At 41.5% G+C, this 11,908-nt stretch overlaps 1 protein-coding gene across 2 annotated transcripts in view; it reads right to left on the bottom strand.

Annotated features, from left to right (window-relative positions):
* Nucleotides 1–1,245: 1,245 nt before the first annotated feature.
* Znf277 (zinc finger protein 277) overlaps nt 1,246–11,908 on the bottom strand; it is a 111,671-nt gene continuing 101,008 nt past the window's right edge. For both annotated transcript variants that reach the window (XM_027419728.2, XM_027419729.2), the window contains 5 exons: nt 8,307–8,374; nt 6,024–6,120; nt 4,124–4,166; nt 3,005–3,179; nt 1,246–1,712 (listed from right to left, as the gene is read on the bottom strand). In XM_027419728.2, the coding sequence (XP_027275529.1) occupies nt 1,526–1,712; nt 3,005–3,179; nt 4,124–4,166; nt 6,024–6,120; nt 8,307–8,374 (570 nt within the window). In that variant the 3' untranslated portion in view covers nt 1,246–1,525. The remainder of the gene's footprint in view (nt 1,713–3,004; nt 3,180–4,123; nt 4,167–6,023; nt 6,121–8,306; nt 8,375–11,908) is intronic.

The following is an 11,908-nucleotide window of genomic DNA, read 5'->3' as shown; positions in this document are numbered from 1 at the left end:
AGAGAACACTCCAGACACATTGATTTCCCCAACCAATCTGTTTGCTAGAGACAGTGTTCTAGGATCAGGAGAACACTTGTCTTTGTAACTTGTCTTTTACTTAGGCATTTCATAATAAGGGTGCCCACTTCTTTGTGTGCTTGGTTCTCATGAGAAGCCTACATGGATATCCATCTGCGGAGTGTGATGTGTGGGCACCTAAGGATATAGTGTGAGCAGATGTGATTACAAATCCAGATGACATCATACCATACAGACTGGCATTAACCAGGGAAGCCTCAAACCTCACAAACCAGAACCCAGTGTTGTGTAGCATGCTTGGTGTGTATGGGTCTAAACACAAGACCTTTCTGAAACATGACAGTACAGCCATCGAAATCTGTCAATTAACAGCAATGTTGTGATGGTTAACACTGCCAACTTCATAGGATCTAGAGTCCCTAGGAGATACCTGGGAATGACTTTCAAATTTGATCGAGGTAGGAGAACCTACTCTGTGTTTGTGTGTGTGTGTGTGTGTGTGTGTGTGTGTGTGTGTATGTGACACCATAAGATGGGCTGGAGTCCCCCTTAAAGTAACAGGAAAAAGTGTTCCTCAGGAGCTGCAACATTGCCATTGCTGCTTCTCTACCTCGTAGGCTGTTCCCCAGAATGGTGATCCCAAATAGGTTCCCTTTTTCTTAGGTCCATTTTTGCCAGGCTTTGGCCACAGCAAGAACAGTAAACTAAAGCAAATCCTGTCAAATATTTCCAATGGTTCCACAGGTTTCATTCCTGCATCCAATCCATCCATCACCCTTAATATGGAATAGTATGTGGGCTTTTGTTTTTTATGACCTTGATATCTTTATAAGACTGTCACTTAACTTAGGTTTGACTGGTGTTTATTTTATCTAGGTTATCTAGGCTATTCATTTCTGGTAGAAATCCACAAAAGTGATTTTTGTTTTCTTGAGTGCATCTTAGTAGAGGTCATTCACCTGTCTCACAGCTGGTACTATTATAAGAAGACATTTTTGAGACCACCTGGGAAAACTAAAAACGAAAAGTTCCTTTTAACTTTTCTAGGTATTGTAATGTCACTGCATTACGTTCCAAGAGAAGGGTGACTTTCCATCTGTCTGTGCTTCTGTAGGCCTTCTTTGAACTATTACATCCATAGGTTACCAATTTAGTAAGGAAATCACATTGCAATGTGTGACTTGTAGGTGACAGAGGCCTGTGGGAAGACTGGAACAGTTAAAATCAGGTTTATATATTTGAATGTTTATTTGTGACTTCCTAGTTTTCCTTACTGTCGATAATCTCTAGTTTATGAAATGAAATCATTTATGATAACCACGATAATTTCCCAGTCCAAATATAAAAATGCCACATTTTTCTTCTTTATTCCTTGAAAAAAGTTTCATTAAGAACAAGCATGATTTCTCCAGTGAATAATACTTTGCTGACAATCAAATCTGAGCTCTTCTTTCCTATTTGTCTCATGGAGAAAACCATGCAACAGAATCTGCAGCAGTCTCTCCTAGTTTTCTAGGCGTTCCTGGAGTAGCAGTTGGTTCAAGACACTGCTTCGTTTCAAAGCACACAGTTTGGATGTATCTTCACTGATGACAGGGACATTTTCATTGTGCTCTTGAGCTGTCAGGTCACTTTCACTGTCAGACAGTGTACACAGGAGAGTGTCATTCTCATAGGTGGGAAAATAATACCTGAAAGCAACCACAGATACACCAAATAACCAAATGAGCAAAGTTCCCAGAAATGTCTAAGCAGCTGAGTGCACACAGTGCCAGCTTTGTCACATCCTGAGTGCACACAATGCCAGCTTTACCACATCCTGAGTGCACACCATGCCAGCTTCGCCACATCCTGAGTGCACACCATGCCAGCTTTGCCACATCCTGGGTGCACACAGTGCCAGTTTTGCCATATCCTGAGTGCACACCAGGCCAGCTTTGCCACATCCTGGGTATACACAGTGCCAGCTTTGCCATTTACCGACATTTTCACAGCTGCAAAGGCTGCACTGGGAGACAGCCCTGTTGCTTTCCCCAACCCTTCCTGTCTGACATGAGCCTGATGGCATCTGGTCTCGCTAGCAGGCCACCCAGCTCTGTATCTCTTGTGGTGAGAAACCCCATCAGTACAGACTCAAAGTGGCTATTTTTTTTTTTTTAGTAGTAAAATTTCACATACCCAACAAGAGCATAACCATTACTAGTTCCTTCATCTTGACTCTGTGTAAGAACCAAGAACAGTGCACCAGTTCAACAGACAGTTGACTTCGGCCCTCATAAACAGATTTTCCAAATAAGGAAAAGCAGAGCGATTTGGTTAGAGTTCTGTGGAGGCCTCATTTAATGTTCTCTGAGGATGGAGAACTGTTCAGGCAGCTAGCATCCTACTCCCTCCATTGACTTTAACAAGAACAATGTGAGAACCACCATAGAAGGATTAGACTGGCAATGATACTTGGGAAATTTGACAGCACTTATTGCAATAGGTTCGTATCAGAGGACAAATATTTAATGTTTTAAAGACTCAATATGGAAAATGTATACCAGAAACTCCATGATGTACATGTCATTGACATGTTAATTTTAATCTAAATGATATAATTTGATGAATACACAAATACAGGCATACAGCTATTTATTTCATTACTATTTATAATAGCAAAAGGTAAGAAATAGCCAAACAAGTTAGGATATACTATTCAATGGGATATCTGACAGCCATTAAAAAAGACAGACAGACAAGCATCAGATAGGAAAAGGTGTTTAGAATGTTTTATTAATAAAATATAGTTTAAAAGTCTGTATCTACTTCTATTCTGAACTATAGTTATGCATGACTACCCAACTCAGATTCCAAAATAATGCCTTCATGTGTTTCCAAGTTAGTTTCGTATGTGTTTGTAAGTTTAAAGAAGCTAAGTAAAATAAAGAGACAATAAGGAGGACAGGGCACAGAGATCCATGTCCAGTTCAGCCAGACTTACTCCAGTTGGTCCCAGGTCTTTCTGTCAGGAAGTAGTGAGGTGTGTTTAGCTTCTTCCATGTGAGCCCTTAAGTCTGTTTTGGATTTGAACTTCACATGGCAACCGTAGCACCTGCACTGGTGAACTTGTCTCCGAATAAAATTGACCAGCTTCACTTGCTGATAGAAATTTAACCCTGAAAATCATTAGACAGCCTTTAGCATTATTTCTGCACTAATTCATTTCCTTTGATAAGTTATTTTAAACTGATACATAAAAGCTTAAATATTCACAGCATATCATGTGATATCTTAAGATCTATATATTCTATAATATATACCATTTTTATGTAGAAAACATTAAAACTGTTTTGTTATAATTTCTTGCAGGAGATATTTGTCCTAATTAAGCAACCTGAGAAGCTGGGACAATTATAGTACAATAATGGACACCAGTATAGGGCTTATCTGCTGTGCTCGAAAAGAACCACTTGCCATGTCTTAATACATTTAAACTTCCAAGTCATTATCATATCAATGTTACTCATTCGGAAACCATTCAAGATTTTGCAGCTGCATATTTTTGTACACACAGGTCACTATTTTCTGCCCTGAGGCCTACTGTCACATACACCATAAATGCTGAAGTCTGAACACTACTGTCATCTGATTTTAAGAATCTGAGCTCTTAGCTGGGAGGTGGTGGTACATTCCTTTAATCCCAGCAGAGGCAGCCAGATCGCTGTGAGTCTGAAGCCAGCCTGATTTACCTGGCAGGTTCCAGGCCAGCCAGAGCTGCACAGTGAATGAAGCCCTGCCTCAAGAACAAAATAGTAAATAAATAATGATACAAAACCCTAAGCCCCCATAAACCCATGCTCTTTCTGCTAGCCTCTTCTTCTAATTTATTAAAGCACTCATATATGTAGGAGAGTGGAAGAAAGTATGTGACATCAAAAACAATACATCTTTGAAGATTAGAACTCAAGATCATTGCTTTAGTGAGTTCTTGTAAGTGTCTGCACAGAGATAGACGTTGCGACTGCAGCTTCCCAGTCACTGCGACAGGATATGGGCACCATTTATAGGACACTTCATAAAAGTGCATCGTCACAGAAAACAACTTCCCAACCAAACTTACTGAGCTCTGACTTTATTCTGAGGAGATCAAACTCATGTGTGTCCTAAAAAAAGGGAAGGAATATATTTGTAAGCATATGAATTTTTTAATCTTTCAGGCTGATGTTATAAACAGACATCTGACTCACAGGGGCTTGAATATGTTGGAAGCAATCTGAGTTTATTTTCTTCTGCTTTTGAAACCTTCTAATTCTAACTACTTCCCTCCATGGTCAGCAGTTCTTAAAAGCACAATCCAAATAAGACACATCAATCAAGTAAAACGTTTTAATTAGTTATAGCTCATTGGTGCAGTTTTTAGTTTACCATGTCTGAAATGTCTAGCCTGATAAGAGTGTGTGGTAAGTTGTGTTTGTAGTATGCAGGGCATCTGGACCATAATTCCAGAACCAGGTGTTAGAAAATCACAAATAAGTGATGCTTTGAACACTCAGGCTCTCCACACCCCTTTGGACTGCCGCAGTATAGAGAGTTACTGTATTATGCTTGTCCTCTTTCTCCAGTTATCTGTTCAAACTTACAAGCTCACAGAAAAAAAAAAAAAAACCATCTAGCTCACTGTGGCAGCCACATTGGATGCAGAATGCTTAGGAATTCATGACATGCTACCACCAAGAGTGACTGACCAGGATCAATGACCCCTGTGGGGATACCAGAAAGGTCATTCCTACATGGTGATATATCTATAGATCTACATGTCTATATATATCTATAGATCTACATGTATCCACCCTAGTGTTATTATAACTCCTAACCTATTAAAAAAAGATCCATAAGGATATATGCCCATAATCTTTCCACTTTTGTGCAGGTCCTTATTTTGCTCAATTAAGAACAGTATTTCTGAATGAGGAGGAGTCGAGGTAAGTGAAGAAGAGGTGTCAACTATAGACATTTGCAGCTGAGAAGACTGTGAGAGAATGTCAGAACTCTTCAGAAATATATTATTATTATTATTATTATTATTATTACTATTACGATTAATTATTCCCAAGTTGTGTGGTGCTGTCCACATCATTATATATTCTTTCCTTTACCCCAGCATTCAGTCAAGGGTGACATAAACATACAGGGAGTATCTATGGGGTATACTGAGATAATAAAGGTTCAGAATTACAGGTGTCGAGCTTCACCTTAATATAAACATGATACCCAGAGGGGAAAGCAGACTGGGGATGCATCTATGTTTCTTCTTTCTAACTCCTCGTTCTTCAAGTGGCTCTAAACCCAAAGTATGTCCAGTTCCACTCTTGACCTTTGTGAATAGCAAGTTTTCTGTTCTTTCTACCCTACTCAACAGTACAGAAAGCAAGAAAAGAAGCCAAAAGATTTGGGTATTGCAAGGGTGGCTGCAGATCTCAGCTTCTGAGCTAGAATTACCAGGTGAGCAGCTCGAAGGTGGCAACCTAAGCTAGTGACCACTGAGGTCCCACTCTTCATCCTAGTACTGCCCCTGGTCCTCCTGGATGGACCTACCCCGTCTCTTCTGTTTGTCCACTGAACTTTCAGGAATGGAATAATGATTGGAGGATGTGTGCTTTAGTTTCCTGCCTGTCTCCATGCTGAGATTAACATATCTTGACAAAAGCAAAACAAAAACAAAAACCTTCAGGGAGAAAGGATAAAGCAGAGAGTGCCAGATACTGCTGCTCAGTTCTCTTTCTTCTAAGTTTGGGATCCAGTCCATAAAGTGACTGCTGTCCACATTAGGATGGAACATCCTATCTAAATGATCCTAGTCAAGAAAAGCCCTCAAGGGTGCCCAGAGGCTCCCTTTAGGAGCTTGTAGGTCCTGTCAAATTGACAGTCAACATAAACCACCACAGTGAGTAAATGAGGGTCCAATGACCATGAGCTTCACTATCAGAATCTAACAAAATCAAGGAGATAAAGCATCTCACCTTCATGTGCACATACAATTTATCTATTGTTTCTTCTTGCTTTTCACAAAACAGACAGACAGCACAGACAGGGTATTCTTGCCAGTCAGACCAGTCACTAGGTTAAAAACAGAAGACAGAAAACATGATGAAACATTTTTTTCACAGGAGGGTGCACCATACGGTGAGTTGTATTAGTGTCTCTTTCCTAGCAAATGCCACAATCTTGGAGTCTGACATTTTGGTAAAGACTGTCACATACCATTCTGACTTTCAGATACAACGCCTGAAATTCTGAGCAGTATCATAAAAAAGAGCCAGTAGGTGCTGCCCCACTTTCTCCACTTGCCACTCTTCTGAACAGTGATTTGAGAATGGAATTGTGTGGTATTTTCCAGAGAAAAGGCAGTTTAATTAAAAAAAGGACACCTATATAGAGATAGGATGCTATCTCATTAGCCAAAAGCACCAAATGCACACATGTGAACTGAAATGCTGGCGCTGGGCTGCAGCATGATGGGTAGTGTATGTTTACAAAGGCTCCCCATGTATTTCAGGAGGGAATCACTGATTATCTTAAATGGGGCAAATATTACATCTCGTAGTAGAGTGATGACTGGAAAGGCATATGGGGCCGGAGAGATCGAGTGCTTGATTCACAATCACGAGGACTAGAGGTGGGATCCCAGCATCCACATAACAAATAGGGTTCTCACACACACACCGGTAACCCATCTTTGAAGGAGGTATATATAGGAATATCACACAAGCTTGCTGGGTTTCAGTCTAGCCTGGAAAACACAAGCCCAGGCCGGGTTCAGGGAGAGATCTGCCTGAGAAACAGAGGACCCTGAGCACATGCGCAGCGGTACCCACCCACAAACACAAGAGCATGCACACACATGAATACATCAATCTCCAACAATCATACAGGGCCCTTTTGACTACATTCTCTAATCCCATGCATTTATTTTTCCAGCATTCCCAACTCCTTGTCATCCTCCAACCAGAAAAACTGCCACTAGGGAAGAATTGTGAAGATAAGGAAATACACATTTATATTTGGACAAGGGAGACTTTCTCATGGAACATTAAAAATCTAGCACTGCTATAACTTTGAAGATCCACTCAATTTTTGACTGCTTAAGAGCATGACTTTTACAGATGCCCTGAGTCTGGTTCCCAGCACCCATGGGCAGCTCAACCAGGGGGTGGAGCAATTTTGGGAGTTGTGGGACCATTTAGATGTGGGGTCTTGCTGGCCAACTTAGGGCTGAGGAGGCAGTGAGAAGAGGCAGGTTCTGGCTCAAGGCTTCTGTTTCCTTGTCTGAAGATGGGAACAGTTATGTTGTAAGTCCCCATCAGCAGTGATGGAGCCCCAGCTTCCATGACTGCCCCGCCACACAACCCTCAGCCCAAGGAAAGCCTTCTCTTCCTACGTTGCCTCTCATCAGGTGCTTAGAGCTGTAGTGACGGGGAAAGAAAGAGGGCCATGCACACTGCAGTACTGAAACATGGCTTCTGCACTTTGCAGTGTGCTTTCATGTACTCAAATCTTTGTAGCCAAAGTGCATTTTTATGGCCACATCTAGCTGCAAGAAGGGCTGTGGAAGCCTTTTATTTACATGGCATATGGCACCCTGATGGTTATCAGGTTTTACATTGCTAAGGAAGAAGCAGCAAATGGGCACAGAGAGACATCTCACTCAGTGCCATCACTTACTAACTGTGACCTGAGACAATCTGTGTAACCTGCCTGCAGCACAGTTCACTACCAGACTCAAATAGCACTGTTTCACAGGGACAGATATAAGGATCAAATAGTAAATTGGCTAACACAGTATCAGTACATATAATCACGCAAAGCATGAATTTATTTTCCTTATCCAAATTCCCTTTGATGACAGTTTAACGTATAGTAGAAAAGAATACGAAGAAATCAGAAAGCCTCAATCAGATTTCTGGCTTTACTGTTATGGTATCTTCAGCAGGTTTCTATCCAAGATGCTGACAATATCTATCTGTGTTAACATAATTACTGTGGTTGTATGTCTTGCTCTCTACAAAAAAGTAGAAAGTGAAAAACAAACCGAAACCCAAACCAAACTCTCAAACTCATCTTTAGTGATTTTTATGTGAAAATTATCTTAATTTTAAAACTTCGCCATTTCATGAAAGGATGCATGGCTCAAGGAGACTTTCCTTTTATTCTCTCTCTTTGGGATGATAATTATAGACCAAATTAGAGAATTGTGTGCTTGTTCTTCAACACTCTGATTAACCAGCAACAGAGACGCGCCTTACTCTTCTGGAAGGCCCAGCAACTCGCGATCATCTTCCAATTGCACCTCTTCCCATGATTTCCCGAGTTCCTTTGCGGGAAGAGCAGAGGTGGAGAGCGATTAATAAGAGGTGAAAAAAAAAAAAGTGAGACTATAGACACAGAACTTAAGGTACCAGCATCTCTAAAACAAACTCCCTCAGATGTTTTGAAGCAGCACAATTGAGGAACATTTAAAAGTTCACTGCTGTGATTGAGATAGATAAACCCTAAATTGCTAAAAGTAAAACAGTAAGAATATTTGTTTTTGGAGAGACAGCAATAGCCTTTTAATCACACCTGCCCCCTTTAATTTTAACTCACTGGTTTTCAACCCTGGATATATATTAGAATCACTTCAGGAGCTGAATTTATTTATTTATTTATTTATTTATTTATTTATTTATTTATTTATGAAAACGACCAAGAGCACCTGGGAAAGACTCTGAGATGCCTCCTGCCTCCTAGCAGTGTATCCCTGCCTTTGACATTGCAAAGTGATGTTATCATCTACAGAGTTGACGCTTGAGAACTACACAATCAAGTTGAAACCCCTCACAGAAACATTAACCACCACCTCTGTCAGCACCTGGTGGATAGCGTATGTACTGCACAAGGGTGGAAAGCAGACTTTGGATTCCCAGAACCCACATAAATGGCTGGGAGGCATGATGGTCACCTGTAATCCTGGCGCTTGGGAAGCCCAAGTAGGGGATCCCTGGGGCCAGCTGGCTAGCAAGACGAGCTACAGTTGGTGACTCCTGGCTTCAGGGAGAAACCACTTCAGTAAATAAAGCGGAGAGTGAAGGGGGAGGACACTCAGCATCATTCAGGCCTCTGCAGGAATCGGCACAAGCCCTCATGCACATTATACACATATAAAAATCCTCCAACTCAAACAACAGCACCAACAAACTGCTCCCCCCCCGCCCCCGCCCCATAATGTTTTAAGGAAGTTTATGGACGTTTAAGAAGGATTTTTCTACTGGCTGCTTTCACAGCTGCCCCTGGCTGAAGTTGGATATGCTTGTATGATCGCTTCCTTTCTTCTTCTCTGGTAGTCTCTTCCTCAGGCAGCAGCCACAGTGATCTCCCTGAAGAACAGTTCTTCGTATATAGAAACTGCTCATAGCTGCCTATCACAGAACACCTCTGTGCCCTTGCCCGGCTCCTTCTGCATCCTTATTTCCTGCTGCCCCCTTTCTTCCTTAGGACATTCTAGCCAGGCTGGTACTCCTGCTGGGCCCTCAACACAGCACACTAGCTTCCACCAGCTGCTTTCACTCATGAATGTTCTGCCTGGAATGCTTACTTTCCATACCTCTGCTTCAACACAACCACTCAGGCTTTCTCTCGTTGGTCTGTCCTTCCACTAAAAAAGGTGTCTCTGGCTGTGGCGTAGCCATTGCATCTGGAGACTCACTGTAGCTGTGGTTATCTGCACAAAACTAGCACACTATTGAGCCCCTCGACAATATTTCATCATGGATGCTGGAAGGGCCCATGAGGCCCCATCCTGACTGAGGGACTATTGGCAACTGCTTTTGGAGGAGGAGCTGTGATTTTCTTCAGTGTTGTAGCCACTGATAAATTGCCCTTGCTCCAGTAAATAACCTCCCACCCATGCTCAGGCAAGAAACTCTAAATGCAATGGCCATACAGAAAAAGAAGACATGAAAATACGGGATAGGGAGATTTGATAAAAAGAAGGATGGCTACAAGGGGAAGAGACAGGAGGTGAGAGAAGGATGGAGTATGTATGAAATGATTAAATCCAGTATTTAATGTATGTATGTATAAATGTATGAAGCCCAAACTTTATATCCATCCCTCCATGTGTTGCAGGCATTCCAAGCACTGCTGTGCGAATGGGCGTGTGTTTTTTATTTGCTATTCATCTCCTCCCCTTGAATGTCTAAGGAGACATGGCCTTTGTTCCTGGTTACATTTTCTGATTTCACCCACAAACTTTTCTTTAAGTTGTGGCTGAAAAAGAATGAAAATGTGAGGTCAATGCAGACATTACTTTAAAAGGCCTTTGTGAGACAATTAAAGCACATGCTGGGTATGAATAGGTAGTCAAAATCTATTAAGTCCTTTTATCCTTTACACTTAGAGCATAAGTTCCACTTTTAGGGTCCTTTGTGTGGAAAGTCAGCAAAACCCCACAGAAGGATGATTAGGCCCAGTCATTTCTATTTTCTCCTTTGAACTATTTTTCCCTCTTTATGACCTGTCTTCTCTCAATCAAATCTGTATACCAAAGCTGATGAGGGCCTGTCACTGGACATCTTTTCAGTGCGCTGACACAGGTTTGGTCAAGCCCACCTGGGCTGGTTCTATGCACAGCCATGCAGCCTGGGTGGCTCCATGCACAGTCGTGCAGCCGGGCTGGCTCTGAGTACAGGCATCCTTCTCATTCAATGTCTTTCTTTTAGAACCCTGTAACCAAGACTTTCTCAGTTATGGACACGCTTTCCCCCCCAAACAAAGAACTATGCACAGCATTATGCTTAAGAGGGAGCAGGAAACTCTATCACTCACCAGCTTAATGAAAGTCTTTGGAGCTGTCATTACTTATCAGCCAAACGATGCATAAACCCAGACATGCTGGTATCTACCATACTGTCATTAAAGACAGTTAATTTGAACTCTAATGTACTCTGTAGAGTCATCGTAGACTGTCTGCACCTCATTACAGGGCATCAAGAATGGTTTCAACACTGTTAACAGGATTGCTGCAAGAATTTTTGATAATATGTTAAAATTTTCATTCTATGCTTGGTTTCTCTGGACGAGGATATATGGTTATACTTTTATTGCTACAAGGCATTCAAGAAGAGGCCATCTGTGATATGACCAACTGAAAGGAGTAAACGGTGCTTATCAATGTTTTATTTATTTATTTATTTTGTTTTTCGAGTCAGGGTTTCTCTGTGTAGCTTTGGAGCCCCTCCTGGAATTAGCTCTTGTAGACCAGGCTGGCCTTGAACTCTCAAGAGATCCACCTGCCTCTGCCTCCCGAGTGCTGGGAATAAAGGCATGTGCCATCATTGCCCTGCTTAACAGTGTTTTGAGTCAAAGAAAAAACTGATTTTTTTCCATTGTCAGACTTTGTAACTCAAGCATAATTTTGTAATTTTTTTGTAATTGTTCACTATAACCTGTAGCAATTTATCTTCATAATACAACTTTTAAAATTTATCAAACTTATTAGGAAATAAGTAATTTGCACTTGACAGTGGTCTACACTTCCCTAAAGTATTCTGCTTAGGGACAAGAGCTAATGGGGGAAAACATGGAAAAAAACAAGGCACATGATTTTCTAATTAAGACATTGTGCTAATGAATCATGTCAGGAAAGCTAAGAACACAGGAAAAACAAAGTTTGGAAGGCATGTCTGTAAAGATGTTCAAAACACCCCCTCAAACCCCTGCATCAGATGGCCTGTGAGCAATGAGAGGATGGAGGAAAAATGGGAAAGATCTCCCTCAAGCAGGACCCTTCATCTAGTTTGATCCCTCTATCCCTCTTTGCCTTCCTGCCTGCCTGCCTGTCTGACACACACACACACACACACACACA

This window comes from Cricetulus griseus, chromosome 5, assembly GCF_003668045.3.
Source record: "Cricetulus griseus strain 17A/GY chromosome 5, alternate assembly CriGri-PICRH-1.0, whole genome shotgun sequence".
Lineage (NCBI taxonomy): Eukaryota > Metazoa > Chordata > Mammalia > Rodentia > Cricetidae > Cricetulus > Cricetulus griseus.
Note: the sequence above shows the minus strand (reverse complement) of the source record. Positions and strands in the feature narration are given on the sequence as shown.